Source organism: Vitis vinifera, chromosome 14 (genome assembly GCF_030704535.1).
Source record: "Vitis vinifera cultivar Pinot Noir 40024 chromosome 14, ASM3070453v1".
Taxonomy (NCBI): Eukaryota; Viridiplantae; Streptophyta; class Magnoliopsida; order Vitales; family Vitaceae; genus Vitis; species Vitis vinifera.
Genome location: NC_081818.1, coordinates 16,258,820 through 16,285,463, shown reverse-complemented (window position 1 = coordinate 16,285,463; position 26,644 = coordinate 16,258,820). Strand labels below are relative to the sequence as shown.

The 26,644-nt window shown below is 32.3% G+C and overlaps 1 protein-coding gene and 1 long non-coding RNA gene across 2 annotated transcripts; both read right to left on the bottom strand.

The window, feature by feature from the left end:
- Positions 1-1,574: 1,574 nt before the first annotated feature.
- On the bottom strand, positions 1,575-11,083 carry LOC104881586 (DExH-box ATP-dependent RNA helicase DExH1-like). Its single transcript, XM_059742712.1, has 8 exons — positions 10,927-11,083; positions 4,897-5,000; positions 4,557-4,772; positions 4,280-4,377; positions 2,863-2,896; positions 2,679-2,753; positions 2,102-2,198; positions 1,575-1,630 (listed from the first exon to the last, which is right to left on the bottom strand). Exons 1-8 carry the CDS (start codon positions 11,081-11,083, stop codon positions 1,575-1,577), a joined length of 837 nt encoding a protein of 278 aa, XP_059598695.1.
- A 4,689-nt stretch (positions 11,084-15,772) lies between these two features.
- Positions 15,773-16,828, bottom strand: LOC104881544 (uncharacterized). Its single transcript, XR_009467677.1, has 3 exons — positions 16,745-16,828; positions 16,554-16,661; positions 15,773-16,450 (listed from the first exon to the last, which is right to left on the bottom strand). It is a non-coding gene; the product is annotated as an uncharacterized LOC104881544 (long non-coding RNA).
- Positions 16,829-26,644: the final 9,816 nt, after the last annotated feature.

Below are 26,644 nucleotides of genomic sequence, written 5' to 3'. Positions count from 1 at the left end.
AAACAGGTGCTTCAGATGGTAACAGGAGGTACATACAAGACCCAAATCAAGCTGTGAACCAGACCAAGCTTCAAGAGAACGTCTTGTGTAAGTGCTGTAGTTTTTGTAGTACAAATCAATGTCAGAGTCCTACAAAACAAAGCAAGGTTGCAATAAGAATTTAACAGAATTTAGGACATAATCTCTCAAGCTATAACAGGAAAGAAAAATATATTCCTTAATGGGAAAATGGCTATATTTTAAATTGTACACACATGCACTTGATAAGTGTAACATATGTGTCAATGGAAGATGAGACCAAATGAGTAATGGGACGAAAACCCAAAAGGTTTAAAAAAAAAAAAAATGATCCTCCTAATGATTGACGAGGATTTGTTTATGAAAGCAATAATGCAATTTAGCATAATAAGATATAGGACATTGCAATCCCATTATCATGTTCATGCATGATGTGAGGAGTTCTTGATTTGTACAAATTTTTGCTCAAAAGCTAAATACATCAAAGACTGAATAGACAAATGGTACATAGGCAGAACTAGAACCCATACCCTTTATATACAAGTGTTACCAAAAGCCAATATGATACAGGAACTACTGCACTAATAGCTAACAAGTCTGCAATTTTTAGATACCAGATAAAAGTCATTGATTCGAACTACAATATAATGTAATGTAGCAGTCAAAACTAAAGACAACCGAATTTATCATGTTTGTTACAGTAATTGATTTGTGGACGAGAACATTTTCAGCATTTGTCATGTGTTATAGTGTTTGTGTGTCTTAGAAAGACTAAAATGGATTTGAGCTTAAAAAAACAGCATGACTAGATAACTAGTTTCCTCCCAATTCTATTGCACTCACTTCATGTCCAATCCTTAGAAACCCATGGTTCCTCAATCATTCATTTGTAAAGGCCTCTAATCACTAATTGTCAAAACTTTCAATATCCACTGCAGTATAAAGATTTATTTCCAGAGGCCAAAATAAAAGACATAAAACAAGAAGAGCATTCTGAGATTCCATTTATAACTAATGCAATATAAGCATTATTTCTCATAGGAAAGATCTAGTAACCAATGCGATAACATAGTAACATTAGCATTAAGTTATTAGAAGTTACAGAACTAATAATAGTCTTATAAATCCTTGGCATAAATCACATATTCAACTATTCATCCAAAAAGGGGAAAAAACAATTAGGAGGATAAGGATTATATTTTGGGGAAGATGAGCATGCCTCAAACAATTTTGTCTGTTTTAGAATCTTGTTGTCTATTCCTCCTCTTTGGGTTTCCGTGAAAGTTGGCAAACTCTGACTTGATATTACAACGAGTTTTCTCCAATACATCTTCCAGAAACAACTCCGCAGCGAGGAAAGTAAATCCCTGCCAGCATATTGAAGGATAATATTGCATAAATACACAAATATTTGTTGAACAAGTTCAAAACTAAAAAGATCCACAATACCAGTATATGGATGGCTGGGGCATTTCCAAAGTATTTGGAGAACAAGTCAGCATTAACGGTAGCACTCATTAGAATAAGACGCAGATCTGGCCGCCGAGGAGCCTCTTTCATGAATCTCGTCCACTAGCAAATGGCTTACACCAGTTAGATCCGGGTCCTGAACCTGTATTTAACATCAAAATCACAAGAGCAAGGAAAAGAAAACATCAGAATGTGTGCCATCCCAGTAGGCTTATACAACAACTAATCCTTCAAATGACATTAAGCATAGACAAGCATTGATCCTCTTGTTACACCCACAAACAGCATCATTAACTAATGCATGAATCAACCTCCATGTAAGGAGGAGAGATTCCAAGTTCTAAAAATGCCGAGTAAGATATAGACATAAATATTGAAGAACAAAATATAAGAATGAAGTTTCACAAAGGAAAATAACAGGTACAAAAAATATACTACCAGCTGCCGAAGTAGTACTCCAGTGGTGCAAAATAGCAAACGTGTTTGAGCGCTTTGCTTCCAGGCGAATCTGGTAACCAACAGTTTCACCAAGAGACTCACCCCTTTCAGAGGAAATTTGAGCCGCAACAGATATGACAGATATAGGACGGGGTTGAGTGCAAATTATGTTTACAATCAGCACCTCGAAGAGATGATATCTCCTCCTCTAGGATAAATTGAGGGAGCTGTGTCGTTTTACCACAACCTGTCTCTCCTGAAACTACCAGTATCTATATCCCAACAAAAATAATAAGAATCAGTGAGAATAATATGTGCTATTAATGACAACTAGAAAATTTAGCTAAAAGGCAAAACTTCATTGGAAATTAAAATCTAGTTAGCACAACTTTTATAAGAAAAAAGGGATATGCTTCCCAGATGTTCCACATTTCATGTGCACGTACATTTTGCATTTGAATGCATTTCCCTCTCCAAATCAGTCATTGAAACTTAAGTGCCACTTAAATAAAGTGATTAACACACAATTCATTATCACCAAAGAAGTTTTGCTAAAACTCATGAACCAATGAGGACAACAGAGAGCACACAGAAAAGGATATACCAAAAAGCAACAAGCATTTGAAAAATCTGGAGCCGAAAAAAAAAAAAAAAAAAAAAAAAAAGGAAAAGGAGAAGGGAAAAGAGAGCCAGAACGAAGAGATCACTGTTTCGGCTAGGGTTCAATTGTTTAAAGGCTCCTAGGATAAAACCAAATCTCCCTCCCAATAAGCAGTGCCCACATGCCTCTCATCCTTCCACATAACAGCACGCACACTCATACCATACTAAAGAATTTACAAAGAATGATTTGAGAACCCAAAGGCTTCTAGGAGAAAACCAAATCTTTTGTTTTGTTTTTTTGATTGGTTAGGATAAACCAAATCTCCCTCCCACCTTCCCAATAAGCAGTGCCCCCATGCCTGCCTGCCTTCCACATAACAACACACACACTCATACCATACTAAAGAAGCGAAATACCAACTTGGAAATCTCAAATTTGCAATGCAAATTTCGCCAAGATCATCTATTGAAATAGGACCCACTGAGCCCATGAGTGATATTTATGCTTAATAACCTCGTTGAAGCTGTCACTTAATGTCTATCCAGATTTACAACAGTGTTCAGTGAGTCTTAAGAGATTCTAGGAACCATTGCTGTTTTTTTGGTCAGAGAGTTGTTATACTAACACCATCGCTACAGAAGGGATGGCTTGAGTCTTTGTTTTGTGGATGGAGCAAAGGCTAAAAGAACAAGTTGCATGCCATGTTCTATAGCTGTGGCAGCCACCATCTTGCCTCAGTCTTCTATAGGGAGTCAAGGGGCAAACCAAATTGTGACATGCAATCTATTCCTAATAATATAATCATTGCCCCAGGTGATCTGGATATAGAGGAATTATAGGATATTTCAGGGTAGGGAAACAATGGTAGAAGATTTGTAGGAGGATAAGATTTTTGTCTTCCTTTTCGGTGTCGACTACCAGAGAGTTTGAGAGTGTTACTCTGAATGGGAATTTGTTCACCTAGATTGCGGTGTATTTATGATCGGGAGACTTCTGAGTGAATCAACTAATAATATTAATGTAAAAAATTGCTCATATATTTTTCCATATGTTTCAGTACAGAGACGAGTATGGTTATATATCAATACAAAGAGAAAAAAATAGAAGCTAAATTAGGCCATACACAAATTACGCCTACTATAATAGTTGACCCTTAACAGAAGGGATTCTAACAAATCTGGCCTACAATTTTTCTAGTCACAGCTCAAGCCAACAATTAAATCAACCTAGATGAAGTGATTTAGGAAGTCCAAATCAGCCAACCATAAGAGGGATTGATAGAGATTCCAGAGGCTCTATATCTTCAACTTCTTCAGACTCTGGGGATTACCATTGCAATTGAAACCAAGCTACAGCAGTCTGAAAGCTTATGCAAAGTGGTCCAACTAGTTTTTCATGGTGTATTATTAAAGGGGTCTTTCCTGTCATCATTTCATGATGGAAAAAGGAAGTTCTGGATGCTGGACTTATGGAGATATAGGCAATTGAGAGGGATTAGGGATACGATCATAGTCTTAGCAATCTTAGCTTTCTGTTTGTTAGGATAATTTCCTCGTTTTGAAGGATTTCTCTTCCTTGAACCTTTTACACAATTTTTTCCTTCATTAGTAATACTTGTGTTTCCAATTAAAAATATATGACCATTCAAAAGACAAACTTTTGAATATTGGTCCCTCAGAATGTACTATCATGTCAATTCATGAGAAATAATAAAATGACATTTTCAATTTGAATCAGATACAAAATTACACCTGGTTATCTGCAACAGCTTTCAGAAACTCAGATTTCATTTTGAATGCAGGAAGCTTTTCTCTAAATACCTGCATCATCTTCACACTATTACTTCCCTGCAAGTAACCAATAAGGTTACATGAGGGTAATTAATAAATGAATATTTATATGAAGTTTAAGCAAATCAAATGTTCATAGCAATTATTCCATAAGAATGATACTGATCAAAAAAATTATTCCATAAGAATGATAACGTCCAAAAGTGTTGTGACCTGGACAACTTAGCAAGAAGTACCTTCATCTTTTCCTGCTTTTGCTTCAGTTCAACACTAAGACCCTCCTTCACAGTATCAATCTCCAACTTTGACTCTGATGATGTAATACTTGCACCAGATGATGATGGTTTAACCCCTTGTGAGGACACAGCAGAAGGACCATCAACGGTAACCACCTCATGAGAGCTATCCAACAGATTACCAACTCTTATTTCTGTTTCTGTAGACATTCGTATCTGTAAAAAGGTTGAAAATGAAAATCGAAGACACACATAGGAAAAGAGATTAAACTATTTTCCATGTATATCAAGTACCTTCTGATAAAAGAAAAAGAAGATCAATTTAAAACATCATGTACACCTCTTTTTGTGTGGATCCGTGGCGTTCATCAAGATCAGCCCGGTAATTTGGCAATGGAACTTTGCTGACAACAAGTATCTTCCCTTTGTTGTATGCATGGCTTTCTTTCCACAAGCACAAAATCAAGAAGAGAATTTCTAAGATTTAGGCTAACCATAGACAACTACAGGGGTACCAGCAAAACAACGGACATGAATATGCAGTCTCCAACATTAATAGCTCCCTCCAAGTGAAATAAAATCATGCAGATTTGATGATTAACGCTACAGTACATGAATCAAACTCACAAGGAAAATTTAGGTAGTTAACAAGAGGGCAGCAAGTGAAGACAGAAAGGAAAAGAAATAAGAAGGGGTAGGCAAGCAAGACCATTTAGGTGATCTTGTAGCGACTAAGTTGCTTAAATAGGCAAGCAAGACCATTTAGGTGATCTTGTAGCGACTAAGTTGCTTAAAATCTTAGTCAAATTTCAAGCATGCACATTAGGTAGACGACAAACCCATTGTGGTGTAGCCTACTAAGAGCTATATATATCTGTGTGTGCGTGCAGGTGCGCACGCCTAACGAAAGGAGGGTAAACCCCAAGTACAGGCGGTATACAAATGGCACCAATACATGGAGAGGAGACTAAAAAACAACTCCACTTGACAATCTAACTAATCAATAAAATCTAAAACAGTAGAATGACTAGCTTGAGGAGGCTGAAACCATGGAAAGAGGAGCAAATGAGCAAGGATAAAAATGTTGTCAAATATTGGCAATACACGAGGATATATGGAGTGTTATTGCCTATCAACACGACATATCTTGCAGTACCTATCTACCAATTTTTTGAGTTTTTTTCTGATTCTATCATAGTTTCGTAGATTTTTTTCACCATCTAAAGGCACTTTGACCAGTCAAAGCAAGGTCAACACCAGTCAATACAAGCCTAAAAGGAAAATTAAGGAGAGCTAGGATTCCAACCCAAGTCTCTAGCATGATGTTACATTGCTAACCAATTAGGCAACTTGGCCCCTGAAATATATAAATGGATACAATTGTAAATAAACTTTATTTGTCCCTCCTAAGGTTTAACTTCAATTATATTATTTTTTATTTTTTATTTTTTATTTGGAATTCCATTTAATATATTATTAAAAATATAAAAAATCATAATAATCTTATTAATGAGTCTTTCCTTATATAAATACAAGAAAAACATAACTTGTACATAAAATTGTTAATATTTTTAATCATTACAATACATAGATTATCATTTCTTTTATATCTTGAATACTATAAAGATAATCATTTTAAAGGCATTCTCGATCACCACATTTACAGAAAAAAATATTAATAATAAATTAATTAATTTTAATTATTTTATTTTTAAATTCCTTTTAACTTGTTATTAAATATGCTTAGTAAATGTGTTCTAGATTTTCTACATTATTAGTGAATGCAACAAATTATCATACATAGATAGTTTTCTTTAATAAAACAAATTTAATATATGCATTATTTAAGTTGTAATATCATTTTCTTTAGTTTTCCCCAACATTTCTATGAGTTTTGATTAATTTTTGTCCTATGAATTTTTTTTTTTATCAAAATTTCTATCAATATTTTTTAACATATCCTAATCCATTAATAAAATCCAACCACCAATATTTCCGTTATAACCAATATTTTATCCTTAAACATGAGACTTTTTCTTTTCTTTTATGGGGCGTTTATTTATTTTTATTTTTTATTTATGATAGATAACAAAAACATGTATTAAGAAGTGTTTAAAAAAAGGGGGCGTGACCTAAATATATAGGTAGCATACACAAAACAACCCAAAAAGGCACCAAACAAAGTTAGACTACAAAAACAGGGCAAGGCTCTAACCACAATAAAGAGCATCTAAGAAATTCAACATAGAGGGGTTCTCCAACTCCAAAGAATCCCAGGACCACTCTAAAAGTAATCGTATAAAAAAATCATTAAATCTTTGACCTGAAAACTTTTTGTCTTCGAAAGTCCTTCAGTTACGTTCTTTTCGAATACACAAAAACAAGCAAATCAAGTACAAGTGGAAAATTGCTTTTTTTTTTTTTTTTTTCTTATTTAGCTCCTTAAATTTCCATTCTAGGAGGAGGTTTCTCACTGAATCTAGAAACACTCAAACAACACCAAAAACTGCTAACAAAAAGGTCCATAGGTCTCTAATCTTGTCACAATGAATCAAAATGTGATTGATCTTCACTATCTTTACAAAGGCTACATCTATTAGTTGTTTTCCATCCCCTCTTCATTAAAGTATCTATAGTTAAGATCTTCCCCCCAAACAACTTCCCAAAAAAAAAAAAGTTCTAAGAGAAGTACAAAATCCCTATATCTCTTTGCTTGGAAAACCTAAGTTATTTTCATCCCTTAGGGAAGTGTAAAACTACTTGACATTGAAAATTCCCCTCTGATCATCTTTCTAAATTAATGTGTCATCTCCTTCTTGCACTTTCAACAAGTGAAGAAGCTCTAAAAAATGGGTAACCTCTTCTATCTCATAATCATGGAAGGGTCTTCTAAATTGAATCTTCCAATGCCCCTCTTTGCTCCCTTCTCATTCCCATTAGTCAACAAATGTAGCATCTTTATGGGATGACATCTCGAAAACAGTAGGTTGTACATCTTTCAATTTAAACTCCCCCATCCACCGATCCCACCATAATCTTGTACATCTACCATTTCCTATTCGAATAGAAATTCCAACACTAAAATCTTCTCACCCTTTTCTAATGTCTTTCCAAAGGTTTATTCCAAAAGAATCCCTCACCCCTCTAGTAGTCCATTCCTTTTTTTTTTTTGTCATTTCTTACCGCTCAACTCCTTCAAAATATCTTCTATTTTGTTCCCCCCAAATTGTTTGAAACGGGCACAAAGGAACAACTCTCCATACTATCCTACAAATTTTCCCCTCAAGCTCTCAGGTCATCCTAATAACAACTCTTCCACCTTAGAAGGGAGCACCTAAAAGATTTCTTTTTTTAAAAAAAATTAATAAGAAATAAGAGATGTATATATTTATATCAATGAAAACATGAGAAGAAGAAGGAGTCCTCCCCATAATTACTAAAAAAACTCAATCATAATATGATTGACCTCCTCTACTATACAAGGAGTTTTTACAAAGGTTTAGACTACAAATGCAACTCCTCTGAAGGATGTCCAAACCTTTTTTATTTACACACCGAAAGCCAATTGAGTTAGATAACATTGTGAGGAATGCCTTTAAAAGCCTCAATGCACAAGGCTAGAAAAGAGGAATATAAGTCAAGTAAATCCCATAACCCTCTATCATCCTCCATTTTTCCTTAAAATTTTTGACATATCGCTCTTACCAAGCAATTTAAAACAATGTGTGACAAGCTATTTTCCAAAAGGGCCTCTATTGAAGCTCTCCCAAACCGCTACATGAAATGAACATCATATCACATATACTCTTGAGTGGAACCTAATTAATCTTGACTTCTATGAATAGACAATGTAAAAAAAAAAAAAAAAAGATGATCAATATACTCTTCGTTCTCCTTACTTAAACACATCAATTAGGCCTAATAGATTTAAAAGGTCTTCTCAACTGTAGGATTTTTTTTTTTTTTTTTTTTTGATAGACAACAAAAACATGTATTAAGAGCACCAAAAAGTGGAGGGTGCACCTTACGTATATAGGCAATATACACAAAGCATCCCAAAGTAAGCACCAAACAAAGAAAAAGTTAGCTTGCAACAAGCTAACCACAATGAAGGGTATCTAAGAAATTCAAAATAAAGGGTTCTCTAATCCAAATGAATATCAAGACCACGCTAAGAGCAACCAAATGAAAAATTCATTCCTTCAATCATAGACCTAAAAGTTCTTCATCTTTGAAAGTTTGAATTACACTTTTTCAAAATACACCAAAATATTTCCTACTAATTTTGCATGGAAATCACAAGTCTTTGTTAAGGTCAAGTCCTTTGTTTGGTTAGTGGCACACAAGAAAGTAAACACCAATGACATACTACAGTTAAGAAGACCATACAAAGCCCCCAATTCTAATATCTATAAATTGTGTATTTAGTATGGAAAATCAGTAGATCATCTCTTCATTCATTGTCCTTTAACAATGGAATTGTGGCACAAATTATTCAATGTGGCCAAGATGGATTGGGTTCCCAGAGGAGTATTTGTGACATGATGACCATTAAATATAAGGGATTAGGAAGCTCTAGGAGAGGCCTAGTGTTGTGGTAAACTGCTTGTATTGCTTTGATTTGGGTAGTATGGCAGGAAAGAAATGCTAAGATTTTTTAGGACAAGGCAAGGACCTCAAAGGGTTTTGGGGATACTATTCATTTCATTGCTTCTTTTTGGGTCTCTTGCACCACAATTTTTAAGGGCATCCCCTTTAATGTGATTTAGTTGCATTTGGTAGCAGTATGTAGTTCCAAGGGTGTGGGTTAACAAGTAGATGTTGCTTTTGTAATTACCTTATGATTTATGGTTTTTGGTCTTTCTTTTGTTTAGTTCTTGTTTGTAGATGAATTTCTCATCCTTCTATTGTACTCCTTATTTCCTATTTTAATATATCACTTTGTTGTTTCTCGAAAAAAATAAAATAAATAAATTCATACACCAAAATAAGCAAATCAAAGCCAAGTGTCAAACTGCTCTTTTCTTCTTATCTAGCCCCTTAAATTTCCATTCAGGATAAGTGAATTCAAAACAAACAGAGGATTGTGCTACCAAAAGGAAGACTCTGCACTGTGGGTCAAGAAGGGCCAAGAAGGGTGGCAATGCATGGCCGAAGCTGTACCGCTTGTAATCGGGAAGGTGGGAAAAGAATGATGATAGATCCAAAATTCAGCAAGCCCGAAGCTTCTGATGCAGCCTTTGCAGAGATCCTACACAAGTTGTCAACCCCAAACATCTCGTCCTCAATAACAGGCATGGTGTTGACTCCTATTCTTTTTAGGGTGCTTTGAAGCCTTTGTCATCAGATGTGGCTGTTTTGTGGATGCTACAAACTTCACCCTGTATGTAGCAGCTTTAACCATTCTGTGTCCAAATTTCGTACCTGGAGAGGAGATTGAGGTGTGGTAATCTCCAACTTCAGCTTGCAGATGCTGTGACCTTCCTTATAGCAACAGACAATAGCTCATCTTCCGAAAACTGCAACTGAACCTGGACCTTATTTCTTTGAAGATTCCAAGTTCCATCTCCATTGCTCCTGTTGAAGACGATCTCTAGGAAACTTTCTTTTCTGGAGGAAGAATATGGTACTCAATGGTCATGAGCATAAACAAGTAGGGAATTCCATTAGGAATTATCTTGGCTGATAACTGACTCGGGAATATGATTTGCTTTTGTAAACTCTTGACTTGTTCATCATATTAGCAACTGTTTCACCCACTGGGCTAGTCGCTAGAATAGAGGTGCAACAAGGGTCTTCACGGACTTCTTCAAGGTGGCGGACACAGTTTCAGGTGGGAGATTCTGGTAAGTCATAAGAAACTCAATCTCATCATCAGCATGGTACTAAAGTTTCTGGGCAATCTAGCAGCAGCAACATTATCAAACTCAGAAAAGAGGCTACTCGTTGGCAAAGACAAAAGCATGGGTAAACCTCCATCATCGAAAAAAATTAACAGCAATGGAATGAGTTCTGGTAAGAGAAGCACAGCTGTAGAATAGTATGCCCATGAGTTTTCTCTGTAGAAAATGGCATCAATTTCGATCCTTTGACTCGTGATATGTCCTACCAACATCTTCATGCATAGAATTATATATTTTATTTTTAAGCTGTAGTCTCAAAATTGTAATTTCCAAATATTCAGTTGACAAACTCCGAGTGCACAAGCTGTCTAAATGCAGATGCCCTGCAGTTGGAGAGGAGGAATTTTGATGGAGGGTTATGCAAAGGTTTTGGGTGGTATTCATTGGGATTCCCTACATGCATGGTGGGGAAGTGGCAAGGAGCTTCCACTATGTGCACTGTCAGAGATGAGAACACCATGATGCACTGTCAGAATTGCAACGAAGCATGGGAATCACATCTTCCAATGTTGATAGAGTTCCACGCTGAGTTTCTGGAGGGATCCTGAAATCCGATTCAGGACTCTTGACAGTGGCAGATTCTGATTTCACCTCTTCTACCACGGATAATGGAACTTGGAGCATTATATTGTTGGGCCGATGCGTCACCACCAGTCATCATTTGGAATCCAGGGGTTGCATGGATGAACGCAGAATTTCCTGGGCCCCTTTGCCATGATGTTGATCCAAGGTAGGTACTTATGATTGTTGAATATTCTGAAGCAGTGTGATCAATTGTCTGTTTTGAACTTGCTGAGCGTTGGAGAAGTAAATAAGCAATAGCAACAATTATAAAGATGCCAAACATCATTCGGCTCATAACTTGAACCTGACACCTGAGCATGTAGAACCCTGAATTGAAAGATGCCCTTGGCTTTAGGATCCACCAAGAGTACTTGAACTACTTGGGAGAAGCTGTACAGATTATTGTAGTTTCAGTGATCCTTTTGTGTGAATAAATATATGCTCCATATACAAAAGATCCTGACATGATAAGCAGACCTGCAACAAGACAGTCTATTGACTTCCTAAGCAGCTTAGCATGTCTTGTGCTTACTAATCGACTCTTGAATTTCTCAGCTTTGAAGGATAAGAGCGGCTACTGTAATCTTGAGTACGCTTGTTGACCAGAGTCTTCTGCTCCCTTTTCAAACCAGTGCCCATTGTATCTCAGCTTTCACGGCAAGAATTGAATTCAACTAATGGAGGACTGGACCTATGTGCATTCTAGTTCACAAAAAGCAGATGAATCCAAACGCAGAATATCCGGAACCCCAAATATGCCAAAGTTCAGCATTGCAGAAATTGAATACTTCATATCATTCCAAGTGTCCTTATAGTCACCTGTCCAATGGGCAGCAGATTTGCCTGAACCAATGTAAGTGGAGCGAGATAATATGAAGGGGAGCTTTCCTCAAACCCTTGGAGGGCCTTATCAGTCACAATGGATTGAGCATTGTTTTAAAACCCGGATCGGACCGGCTGGTCTAACTGGTCCGACCGTTGGCCGGTGACCTTTCCGGTTCGATCCACCCTTTTGGACCGATGACCTATTGAACCGGCCTCGAACCGTTAAAACCGACGATTGGACCGGCAAACCGAGTGAACCGGTCGATTTGTAGTGAATCGAATGATTCACTGCATGTCTCTTCTTTTTTATATATATATATATGAGAGATAGCAAGATGGTGGGAATGGGAGATTGTTGGTCAGCGATCGTTAGTCACGCTTGAGTTGCTACCGACGGTGAGGTGGCTGCTGGTCAGGGTAGGCGTGGGTATGGTGAGAGAGAGGGAAAGAAAGAAAAGTAAAGAGAAGAAATAAATGGAGAAGAAGAAAAAGGAGGAAAAAGCCAAAAAGGGGAGCAAGCAGCTGGAAGAGGAAATGGAGAAGAGGAAGAGAAAGGGAGCAACTAGAAGAAGAAATGGAAAAAAAGAAGAGAAATAGGGATAAGGTACAGATGGCTTCTCTGAAAAATGAGTGTAAATGGCCTAAAAATTGGATTATCTAAAAAATTGGGGTTTTTTAAAAATACATTTATATTTATTTCTGTCATTTAATTTGATATATTAAATATAAAAATGACATATTATTAAATTTTTAATTTTAAGTTTTTTATATATTTAATTACTTATAAGTATTTTTATTTTATTAAAATTTTAAATTATTTATATTTAATTTTTTATAAATATTTTTAAATTACTAATATTAAAATTATATATTTATGGCGTCACCGATTTGACCGCGATTCAACTATTGGTTCGACTAGTGAACCATGAACTGGTAATTTTTTTGATTCAATGATCGATCTGATTCTGAAAACATTGGTATTAAGAGAAACCATAGAGACCAAGAATTGATTGTAATCCTTCAGATGCCACAGCTGCTATAAGTTGCTGCTCAGGAATTAGTTTAGTTTCTTGCAGCAAGGACAAGAGTGCAATGTTGACATGCTTAGGTGTTCTCATCTCATGGTTCATAACAACCAAGGGATTTTTGTGAGCACAAACTACTATTTCTGTTTCATTTCCAAATACATAATCCATGTACATAAATACTCAACTCTATTTGTGTAGGAACCTACTATGCTTGACCCATGAGATCTAAAATAGAAGGGCCATTAAACCAATTTTCAATTTCTTTCCCTTCAAAAAATGCTAGTAAAATTTAATCTAGTATTATTAGTTTTCATGAGTTAGTATTTTGAATGACTTCTAGCTTATGTTTTAATCCATTAATTAGAACATCAAATACATATTAATGTACTTATTTGAGCAAAAAGTTGAGATGTCTTTGAATGGAGGCAAATAAACAAAATATTGATCTTTTTTTTCACCTCACTTATTTTCTTTAATAATTATTTGCTTTAACGTAATATATTTCTAAGTCAATTCCAAATTGTCCAATAAAGTAAGGAATATAACTTTCAATTCTTAAATATCCTTATTTTGCAAGAAGAAAAAAAATAGTCATCATTCTGACAAATAAAAATAAGTAAAAAAGAAAATAAATAAATAAATAATCTTATAGGTCAAGGAAAAATAAGATTTTTTATATCAATCAAAATTTAATCATCCCAAAGACAAACATATATGAAAAATATATTAAAAAAATGATTAATGAAAATGGAAAGAAATTTGATTACTGGTATGCTAAAATCAATATTCCTTAAAAATCTTTGACTTCTTACTAATGTAATAGAGAGCTCCTATCAGAGCAACGATCATACCATCGTCATGAGTATCCCAACATAGTATTTGAATACTCTAGAGTTGCCATGCAAAACCCTATCTCTCTTGCTATGCACCCGTTCCTCATACATGCACTTCTGTCACTTCCCCAATACATACCCAAATACATAGACAAAGACTGAAACCATAGCATAATAGAGGATCCGAGGACAGAGATAAAAATAGAGGAAAACCTATGGAAGTGCAAAACAAAATAAATAAATAAATAAAAAGCAAATAAACATATGAAAGCCTCGTTTCATGTGTCCTCCATGGGCTTGAAAACCAGTGGGTATGCCAGAATGATTTTAAGAAAACTAAGCATGAGAGTGTTTCTCATATTGTTTGAATAACAGGGACGATTTCATGTATAGGTTCCTCGAGCAAGTATAAACAATCAATGGATGCAATTGAACCATAAAGGAACTAAAAAAACTTACTAGAAATCAACAGTACACGCCTAAATAGCACAAAAAAAAAACTTAGAAACAAAAAAAATAAAAATGAAGAACATGATAAGTGAAAACACATAAGATAGTAGGAACCATACCTGGGCAATCTCCACTCAAGCAGCATGCAAGCTTGGCTTCAATCTTTCTTTCATCTCTAAAACCAGAGAATCACCATGTCATCCTTGGTTCTTTTTCCTTTCTCTCTAGCTGAAAACTTTTTCTTGAATGTCCCCCCCTCCAAAAAAAAATCTGAAAAAATCCCCACTACTCACAACTCTCTCTCTTTCTAAAACCTCATTTGTTCTCCTCTTCCTCCTTTTATGCAGATTTCTTATTTTCCTCTCTAAGGCTTCTACTCTTTCAAAAAGCTCACTCTCTACATGCCTCTCAAAGGGTTATCTAAAACAAGCTCCCATCCTGTAGAAAAACAACCCCACACTACAATAATAGGATTTTTGGTGACGGTCACCAATTGTCACCAAATCTTATATATCCGCGACCAAAACCTATTGTCGCGGTCTTATGAAACCGTAATCAATCGTCACAATATGAGGTGTAGCTAAAGGTATTGGTCACGGTTTCCTAAGTGATCGTGACCATATGATTTCTTTTTTTGTGACGACCATACTAAAACTGTGACCAAAAAGTTCAAAATACTTTGCTATTTATTAAGTTAATTTAGTCATGATCAGGTAATAAATCATGACTATATGTTTAACCTTTAGTCACGGTCAAATAATGAACGTGATAAAATGTACACTTATAGTCATGGGTAAAATTATCAATCGTGACTATATCTAAGCTTATGGTCATGGTCAAGTAAGTTACCGTGACTAAATATAAACTTATGGATTAATGTAAACTTATGGTCACGGTTAATGCCCTAAACCGTGACTAAATGTATGTCTATAGTCATAGTTAATAAAATGACTATGACTAAATGTAAACTTATGGTCACGGTCAGTGCCCTAATCGTGACTAAATGTAAACTTATGGTCACGCTCAATTCTCTAACCATGACTAAATATATGTCTATAGTCACGGTTAATAAAATGACCGTAACTATATGTAATCTTATGGTCACGGTCAATGCCCTAACCGTGACTAAAATGATCGTATGGTCACGGTCAATTCATTAATCGTAACTAAATATAGGTATATGGTCACGGTAATTATGTGACCGTGACTAATCATTAAGTCTATTATGACAAAATGTCCACTTATGGTCACAACTATTAATGATTGTGACTGAAATTAATCATATGATGATCGCCTATCCCCAAATTTTGGTGACGATTCATTATTGAGCGTGACTAAAAGTACACTTATGGTCACAATTTTTTAGTGGCCGTGACTAAAATTTGTTATATTTGGACATTGGTTTTTTATAAATTAAAATTTCCCAAACCTGTTATAAACCCAAACAAACCCATTTTAGACCTATATATGCAATTAAGCAATTAAACCAATTTCAATATATTACAATCAATTATTCCAAGCTAGTTAAAAACTTATATATCAATATAAGTCATTAAATAAAAAAACATAATATAACAAAAAAAAAAAAAAACCAAACAAACAAAAAACAAAGGGATTCAAATTTAGTTTCACATTCTAACATAATATAACAAATCAACCAACCAAACATCACATAATAGTCATAGAAAGCAAAAAAAAGTTAGGAGAATCTATCATATAAATAAGTAGCATAATCTTCAAAAAAGTTAAGAGAATCTATCATATACAGATGTAGCAAAATCTTCAAATTTCTACTGCTTTTGCTGAAATTGTTGCATTATTTGCATAATCTGTTCTTGAATTTGTGCTTGCATTTTTCTTTGCATTTCCATCATTTTTTCTTCAAACTCTTCTTTCAATTCTTCATGTGTCTTCCTTTGAACTTCTATCAACCTCTCTTCAAATGTTTCTTTCACATGTGAGAGTTCATCTTTCACATTTGAGAGTTCTTCAGTTGCAGTTGTAAACTTTTGTTCTGCAGCTATTAGCATCTCTTGGGCGTTTTCAAGTTGTGTTGAAAGAATAACTCTTTATCGCCTTCTACTAGTATAACCAAAGATTGAGGTAGGAGTAGGACCAAATCCATACCCTCGAACACGACCATGCCTCTCTGGACCCATGACTTGAGTATATATCTCATCTACATATGTAGATGCTACAGATCTAGATGATACAGATGTAGATGTTCCAGATGATGCAGAAGTAGAAGAAGATGTCCCCTCAGGTTGGGATAGTAATTGCTGAAATTGATCCTGGAATTATAAAAAAAAAAAAAAAAATTGTTATACTTTTAAAATAATTTAGTATGAGGCTATGATTGAAATACAAGTATATAAAATTTATTTACTTCATTACCATAATCTCCTTAGAATGATCACCAACAGGCATCCCATCTTTTCTTGTGTGTGTCAGGGCAAACATCTCAATTCTATTAGGCTCACTTCGATCCTCCTTCTTTTGTGCCTATTCTTATAAGTAAAACAATTGAGTTATTTATGATGAATTATTTATGTACAAACAAATCATATTAATAATAAATTTCCAACCTGTTCATATCGAATTTGAGCATAACTTTTTTATCTCGATGTATGCTTTATCACTTGTTTTGCCTTATTTGCCTTGTTTTTTTTTTTTTGAGATATCCTACATCAATTAAAAAATAGCAAGTCACCTATATAGGTAATAGAAACATAATAAAAGTTATATACATGAAGTATTAGGTTAGATATAACTAATAAATATCATTTTATGTGAATATGAGTATCATAAGACACATTATCAAGAAAAGATCATTATCTTTACCTTGGCCTCAAGTTTTCCCCAAAAGTGGATGAGCCACCTCCAATCATCATCCGATAAGTGTGGAGGTCGATGGCACAATCTCTCATCATCTGTATTATAAGGGTTATAATACTTGGCCTTCATTTTATTTCTATATCTTCTAAACAAATTTCCACAACATTGAAGAATGTAGCTCTTACATGTTTCTTCTAGTTCATATTTTTCCTGTATTGCATTAAAATTTCATGTATAAATAAGAGGTATCATTTTTAAACAATAACATTACAATTTAGATTGAATAGTAACTAGCATATACCAATACTAAGGCCCAAATGTTTTCCTTCACATCTTCACTAACATGATTCCAATCTTGAACTTGGATGGGTACGTTGTGTTGAGATCGCACCAATGTTCCCATATAGCTTGACAATCTTTCCCCCTTTCCATCATAAACAACTTGCCCTCTGGTATTGAATTGTGTAGTTTTTTTCCCCGGGTTTCATACTAAGTAAATCTAAGTTACGTGTTAGGCCACATGTCCTCTTATAGGTGGCAAGAAGGTGGTAAAAACAAATAAAAGAAGTAGAAGAAGAAGTTCAAAAACTAAAAACTTAAAAGGGACAAAGAGGAGAGAGAAGAAGAAGAAAAAGTTCATAACTAAAAACTTAAATGAGACAGGGAGAAAATTAAATAAAAGAAGAAGAAGTTTAAAATCCAGAAACTTAAATTGGATAGAGAAAAGGAGGAGAAGTCATCCAAAAACTAAAATCTAAAATGGGATAAAATGAAGTCCCAATTATGGAAATTGGCTATATTGGTGTTCCAATTAGGGAAAGAAAGCAAGAAAACCTTGAATAACTTTTGCAAGACAACATTAAAGATTTACAAGAAATTCTATAGAAACTACGAAGGAATAGGGTTTTGAATCAATACCTTTCAAAGATTGTATCTTCAAGCTCTAATCTCTATATCTCTAGACATAAAAATTGTGTGTTGATGAGAATGAGAACTCGAAGGAGAATGAGTGTCTGAGAGATAGAGTTTTCTTAAGAGAGAGCAAAACGAGAATGAGAGCATGAGAGATGTCTTAAAAGAGAGAAAAAAAAAAGAGCTAGAGATAGCTAAGCAATAATCGTTTTTTGATTTCAAAATTTGAATTTACCTTTTGCCTCTCCTTATATAAATGGGAAGACTTAGGAGAAAAAGTTATTAGAAAAGGGTGTTAAGATCATGAATTTTATTTCTAATATATGGATTAATTAAAAATTGTGAAATTCAACCTTTTCATTTTCTCTTCTAAAATCTATTAAATTAAAATAAATTATTTTAATTAGTACTCAAACAAGATTATAAATGATGAGAAATTAGTAACATGCTTATTCAATGTATAATACATATATTTTAATTATACACATAAATTATATATAATCATGGATCATAAAAAAATCAAACTAAAGATTACAATAAAATTCTTAAATAACATGGGTTAATTAAAAGTTATCAGTAATAAATGATTTCGAGAAAAATTATATACAGTCATGGATTATTACCAATCATGACTAAAGATTTAAATAATTTTTTAACTAACATGGATTAGTTAAGAATTATAAACAATAAACAATTTCAAGAAAAATTATATACAATCATGGTTCATCAAGAATCAAAACATAAGATTTAAATAAAATTTATAAATAACATGGATTAATCAAGAGTTATAAGCAACAAATTATTTTGAGAAAAATTATATACTGTCATGGATCATCAAGAATCAAAACTAAATATTTCAATAAGACTTTTAAATAATAGGGATTAATAAAGAGTTATAAGTAACAAATGGTTCCGAGAAAAATGATATACAGTGATGGTTCATAAAAAATAAAAAATAAAGATTTAAATAAAAATTTTAAATAACATGGATTAATAAAGAGTTATAAGCAACAAATTATTTGAAGAAAAAATATTTAGTAATGGATCATCAAGACTCAAAACTAAAGATTTCAATAAAACTTTTAAATAACAGTTATTAATCAAGAGTTATAAGCAACAAATGATCTCAAGAAAAATTATATACAATGATGGCTCATAAAGAATAAAGAATAAAGATTTAAATAAAAATTTTAAATAACATGGATTAATGAAAAGTTATAAGTAACAAATTATTTTGAGAAAAATTATATACAATCATGGATAGTCAAAACTCAAAACTAGAGATTTCAATAAAACTTTTAAATAACATGGATTAATCAAGCGTTATAAGCAACAAATGATTTCAAGAAAAATTATATACAATCAAGGATTATTAAGAATCAAAACTAAAGATTTAAATAAAACTCTTAAATAACAAGAATTAATAAAGAGTTATAAGCAACACATGATTTTAAGAAAAATTATATACAGTCATGGATCATCACAAATCATAACTAAAGATTCAAATAAAACTTTTAACTAACATAATAATAATAAGAAACAAACGATTTTGAGAAAAATTATATACATTCATGGTTCATCCAAAATCAAAACTAAAGATTTAAATAACATTTTTAAATAATATGGATTAATCAAGAGTTATAATCAACAAATGATTTTGAGAAAAATTATATACACTGATGGCTCATCAAGAATCAAAACTAAACTTTTTTAAAAAAAAAATTTAACTAACATGGAATAGTCAAGAATTATAAGCAACAAACAATTTCGAAAAGAATTATATACTATCATGTGTTCATCAACAAATGATTTTGATAAAAAATATTATACAGTCATACATTATCAAGAGTCAAAATTAAGGATTTAAATAAAATTTTTAATTAACATGGAATAATAAAAAGTTATAATCAATAAATGATTTTGAGAAAAATTATATACAATCATGGATCATCACCACTCTTAACGAAAGATTTAAATAAAAATTTTAACTAACATGGATTAGTTAAGAATTATAAACAACAAACAATTTCAAGAAAAAATATATATAGTCATGTGTTCATCAACATATGATTTTGAGAAAAATTATATACAGTCATGGATTAGTAAGAGTCAAAACTAAAGATTTAAATAAAATTTTGAACTAACATGGATTAATCAAGAGTTATAAACAACAAATGCTTACAAGAAAAATTAAATAGTCATGGATCATCATGTATTAAAACTAAAGAATAATTAAATAAAATTTATAAATACCATGAATTAATCAAGAGTTATAAGCAACAAATGATTTTAAGAAAAATTATATACATTCATGGATAATCAAGAATCAAAACAAAAGATTTAAATAAAATTTTAACATAGATTAATCAAAAGTTATAAACAATAAATGATTTCAAGAAAAATTATATACAGTCACAAATCATCAAGAATTAAAAAAAAAAATTACAATTTTTAACTAACATGGATATATAAAGAATTAGAAATGACAAATGATTTCAAGAAAAATTATATAGTCATGGATCATGAAGAATTAAAACTCAAGACTTAAATACAATTTTTAACTAACATGGATTAATCAGGAATTATAAATAACAAATGATTTCATGAAAAATTATATACAGTCATGGATCATCAAGAATCAAAACTAAAGATTTAAATAAAAATTTTAATTAACATGGATTAATAAAGAATTATAAGCTACAAATGATTTCGTGAAAAATTATATACAGTTGTGGATCATCTAGAGTCAAAACCAAAGATGTAAATAAACTTTTCTAGTAACACGGATTCATTAAAAGTTATAAACAACAAATAATTTTGAGAAAAATTACATATAATCATGGATCATCAATAATCAAAACTAAAGACTTAAATTTTTAACTAAAATTGATTAATCAAGAATCCTAAATAACAAATGATTTTGAGACAAATTATACACGGTCATGGATCATCATGAATGAAAACTAAAGATTTAAATAAATTTTTTAACTAACATGGATTAGTCAAGAGTTATAAGGAACAAATGATTATTTGAAGAAAAATTATACACAGTCAGGGAACATCAGAAATCAAAACTAAATATTTAAATGCAATTGTTAACTAGCAAGGATTAATCAAGAATTATAAAGAACAATTGATTTCGACAAAAATTATATACAATCATGGATCATCAAGAATGAAAACTAAAGATTTAAATAAATTTTTTAACTAACATGGATGAATCACATGTTATAAACAACAAATGATATCGAGGGAAAGATGCTGGAAGGACTAGGATTAAGGGTGGGCACCATAGAATTTGAAGTTGATTGGGAAAGCAGATCCTCAATGAACCAATTGATTTTTTTAAAAATAAAATAAAATAAAAGTTGTAAATAAAATTAAAAATATATGCTTTAAAAAAGTAAATAACATGCTTTGAAATCTAATTTCAAGAAAATTTATATTAATTAAAATTACTAAGAGTTTTATACAATTTTCATAAGAAGCTTTCAATAATTTGGTGACCTTCTTAAAATAAATTATCTATCATGTGAATTTCCAAAAACTTTATTTATTCACTAAATTGGAATACTCGTACTTATAAGGAATATCCAATTTTATAAAGATTTTAAAATAAGATAACCTTCCCTTAATATAGAAACTCAAGTCCTTGAAGATCTCAAAATTATAAACTTTGAAACCGCCATCTTCTAAGGATTTTTAGAAAAGGGAACTAGATTCTCTCACTAATTTTAAAAAAAATCTATATAAAAATTCCTTAATAATAGCATCATTCCAATTTTGAATAAAACTTTAATTTGGAAATAACTTTCTCATGAAAATTTATTTTTCATAAATAAAACCAAAATTAGCAACCTTTTAAAAAATATTTCTCATCACATGCAATATAACAATATGCATGAAAATTGAAATATTTAAGAAAGAGATCTCATGGCCAAGGGATATTTTTCACAACTTTCCAATTGTGAATAAGAGCCATTTGTCTTCAACTTGACACCAATATTTGGCATCAAAACTTGCCAAAAGAAGTTCCTATATAACTACCACAACTCAACAACTTTCAAGCCCAACAAGTGGCCCAAAAAAATGAGCCCAAACAAGCAAAAAAATTAGACCCATATGCAATCCCGTAATAGTGTACCCTCTACGTAGCTTTGCTTCAAATGTCCATATCTCCCTTGTTTCAACTTCGAATCATGAACCATTTGCAGCATTGGATTCCTGAATTCCTAAGATTGAAAACCATATGTATCTTACCCTAAGAAACTCACAGAAGGTAGCACCGATTTTGAGTCAAAGTGAACATTGCTTTGCAACCATGGATCTAAAAAAAAAACTTTCTTCTTCTTCAGTTTTTTTTTTTTAATCAATCAAAAGAAGGATTCAACCTTTCTTCCACAACCATTAAAATCTTTGAATCTTCATAGATGATGCTCTAATAAAGATCTAATCTTTATTGATATCATTATGGAATTCTTCTCTTGTAGCTCTCCATAGATAATAAAAAATAAGACTTTACATCATAAAAGAAATCCTATACTCCTATAATGGAGCTTACAACCCAATCATTGGAAAAGATTAAAACTTTACAAGAGAAAAAAGAAAAGTTATGCTCCTTTAATGGATCTTAAAACCAAATCTATGGAAAAACAAAGAAAGAAAACAAATTATCTCATTCAATAATCATAAGCAATCATAAAAAGGAACATACATGCGTCTTTTGGCCATGGGATAATATCAAGGTTGCAAAAAGATGTTAGCACACCCTAAACAATGATCAAAGCATGCTTATAACATTATTCTTTGATGCCAATTATTGGCATCTTAGATCTAAGCAACGAAAGTAATACCAGTTTTTTTTTTTTTTTTAATTTATCTTTTAAGGTTAAAGTACTAACCTTTAGATTTGGATGTTTCCAAACTTTAAATTCCAAGTGTTGATGATGACCTTGAAGTTTTTGGAAGTATTGTAAACCCACGATCTTCCGCCCAATGACCCAACCTTATTCTTGGCACACTTCCAGTGGAAAAGAAAGGAGGATGGAGGCTATGACTCTCTTTCTCTCTAGATGATGAAAGACAAAAGCAATGGAAACCCTAACCCCTAGGGGGTATTTATAGGGTTCCTAACTGGGCTTAAGTGACTTGAGCCCACATGGGCTTGAGTGCTTAATCTAGCCCAAAATGAGTCCTAATTGATTAATTAACTTAGTAGGGTCTACTAATTAATCAATTAACCTAATCCAGAGACCTTGTTCACTTACCCTTGTGCAACCTTGAGTAATTACCAAAATGCCTATATACACAAAAGTGAACTTAAAGCCAATTCGACCCTCATAATTCGTGCCAACAAGGTATACGAGCTTAAAGCAGGGACCACTAGGACCCATAGGAGTATTGGCTCCCTCAGAATCCAATTCTGAAGTTGATTCAACATCCCACTATAGAGAATCAACCGAACTCCACTATCCTATGTAAATAACAACAAGACACTTCGGGTTCGTGACCTACCATCCATTGCGTTCAGTCTCCCTATGAACTAGTGTTTGTAGCCTAACAAGGTGAAATGTATTAGCCTTTCAAAACTATCCCTACTATCCTTGACTTATAGATCCTCCTATAGTGTATTCAATTGACATGTTTTAGCTTTTAAAGAGTCTATTATGTCAAGTTCCACTTAAGGAACTACTATGCCCATGATTTTCATGAACACACCTCCTTAGGATCATCCAAAGGAACACACTGTCTCAATCCCATGAGATATCATGGTGCCTCTATTGAGAATACTTATTGCTACCGGCTTCCATCAACAATGACCTAATCCATAAGGAATATATGATCAGCTTACAATATCACCAGTAGGTTAAAGTCACTATTAACTTTAGCACAAACTCAATAGTCTCTCAAGGTTGAGAGACAACACAATGAAGCAACTTGGTGAGATCATGACTACTTGATAACCTTAAGTCGCAACTCACCGTAAGTCTTATCCAATGTGTAACCATACACACTAGTGTACTCACCATAGGAAACCTATTCTGATAGCTAAGACCAGTCATCCTTCCAATTAGGAGGTGGCGGACTATAACATCTAATAGGTTGTTTAAACCCACGAACCAATTGTGAACAAGTCATCTATTTGTAAGGAACCCATAACTTAGATCTTCTATGCAACTCCTAATGCACCTAATTAAGTCATGTACAATGCAAAATATGAAAGCAAGAATGCTTGTAAAGTATAATACATGGAATAAGAATAGATAAAAGTGAAACTAGAACATCATTAAATAAATAACAAATTCCAAATTTATTACCTCATGCCATTCTTTTAAGGGCTCTATCCAAACATCCTTTTAGGCTCATTTTGGTGGTAATTAGGCATTTTCGGTTTTCAATTTTCACTAACCCTATCTTTGGTTGCAAGGCTATTTTTGGTAATTTGGATTTTATCCAAATTTTAATTACCAAATAGGCAATAGGATTCCTAAAGGCCATGACAAAATTTTCTTTTTAATTATGCCCTTGTTTTATTATATGCTCTTGATTAATTGCATTTGTAGCCTCAATATATTTTGGTATTCTTAATTTGAAATAAATTTTCATGTATTTTTCAAAATTGGAAAAATTATTTAAGTTGGAACGTGCATAGTTAGGAAATTTTATTTAAAGAAAAGATTAGTTGGAAAAGGATTAAGAGTTTTCTCTCTTTTTTAAAATTAATTCTTAGAGATTTAATTTAATTTAATTTAAAATCTTCTCAAATCTTTGAGATCTCTAAGAATAAAATCTTTCTTTAAGGAAAACTCTTATTTTTCCAAATCTTTATAAAATAGTATTTTTCCTATTTTGCACATGATTTTAATTTAAAGAAAATAAGTTAATTTTGGAAATTCATATTAGATAATTTATAATAAAGAATGATTACCAAAATAAGTATTAGAACCTAAAGAAAAGTTTTTTGATATTCTTAGTAAATTTTCATGAGAAGATATTTTCCAAGATTATTTATTTAAATTGGTTGTTGCTAAGAAGATTGTTATTTCTTTTAAAACTATATATTTATTAAACTTTAAGAGGCTTTCATTTTCTTTCTCAGTGAGAAAATGGAACTTGTACCTATAGTTGGTCCTCTAGGCTTTCTTTCTCCCTAGAGAGAAGGATGAAACTGTTCTATTTGGATAGTTCAATGATAAGGAATGAGAGAAGAATTCTTTTAGCACAAGAATCCCGATTTAAAAGATAAATAATGGATTTGGAAAATCTCATGGTAGAGAATTTATGATAAGAAGGGTTACCAAAATAACTTTGGAAAGTTTTAATAATTTAATGGAGATATAAAATATTTTGAAAAATACTTTTCATAATGGATTGTTTAATTCCTTTTTGGAAATAAACATTTTTGGGAGTTTTTCACAGAGAATATTTTATCCATTAAGGAATTACTAAATTTTCTATTTTTGATAGTATTTAATGGAATAAATTATTATGAAATTCCTATGAAAATATTAATTAAGTTGGAAAAGTATAAGGAATAAGGAAAGTTGTGGACCCCGCATTTCGACTCATGCGCTTCCCACTCGATGGTGAGCTCGATTTTGATTTTGAAAAATGATTTTATTGATTAAGAAAAATTGACTTGGAGTCGCCACTTATTTTTGTTTTATTTTTAAAGGGTAACAAAATAAGAAATAAAACCCTAAGTGCGACTCCTTATTTTGGAAAAGGTGATCTGCTAAAAATCGGATTGGGCTCGGGGGTCAGGTTACTTATCAGGAAGGTACGGTTATAAACTGTAGCACCCCTCTAAGTCCCTAGAGTCGGGTCTCTACTAATACAATGAAACTGATGTGGCAATCAACGACAAAGTCAATGGATACTCACCTAAATCATGCACAATATGGGAATAAAAAATAAAAATAAAAAATAAATAAATAAATAAATAATGCAATGGAGATTGACTAGAATGGGAGTGGATGCGTACCTCGGCCATGAGCCACAATGCACTATCAAGAAACAGGATTAGTGCACAATTAATGAATACAAAATATAACTCATGCATATCGGAGTGCAAAACGAGGCTCAAGCAAAATACATTAAGCACGACAATTGACAATAAAAAAAGGATCAAACATAGGGCCCGCACCAAAGCCCAATTTATTGTTCATGAGCTAATCTCACAAATCCCGTGTTTTAGAATTATGAAGAAATCATTATTGCTTATGTAAAATCAATAAGATCAGAAGATTATTTAGGAACTGAAATGGGATTAAAACTATTCGAGTGAAAACTGGATTCTTGGAGTTTATTTGAAAATTGGAGTCTTGGGAATTAAATTTAAAAGATTAGAGCTTTAGTAATTAAAATGAAATTTGTCAAAAAAAAATGAGAAATGAACTTTAGGGAATTAAATTGCGAGAATACAGATTTTGAAAGTTGAATTAATAATAATAATAATAGTAATAAGAAAATGAACTTCAAGAAATTGAACTACAAGAATATAAATTTTTAATAATAATAATAATAATAATAATAAATGAACTTCAGGAAATTTAACTGCTAGAATATAGATTTTTAATAATAATAATAATAATAATAATAATAATATTAGGAAATTAAACTGCGAGAGTATAGATTTTTAATAACAATAATAATGATAAAAACAATAATAATAGTAATAATAATAATAATAATAATATCCGTTAATAATAATAATAATAATAATATCTGTTAATAAT

Bases quoted from the DNA above. Each gene is read 5' to 3' on its own strand.
- LOC104881586 (XM_059742712.1), bottom strand. From the start codon at position 11,083: ATGCTCCAAGTTCCATTATCCGTGGTAGAAGAGGTGAAATCAGAATCT. The intron at 5,001-10,926 runs GTGCATCATGGT...GCTTGTGGAAAG, and splicing joins GCTTCGTTGCAATTCTGACA to AAAGCCATGCATACAACAAA. The intron at 2,897-4,279 runs GTAATTTTGTAT...GTTATGTGGAAG, and splicing joins GCTGTTGCAGATAACCAGGT to GCAGGCAGGCATGGGGGCAC.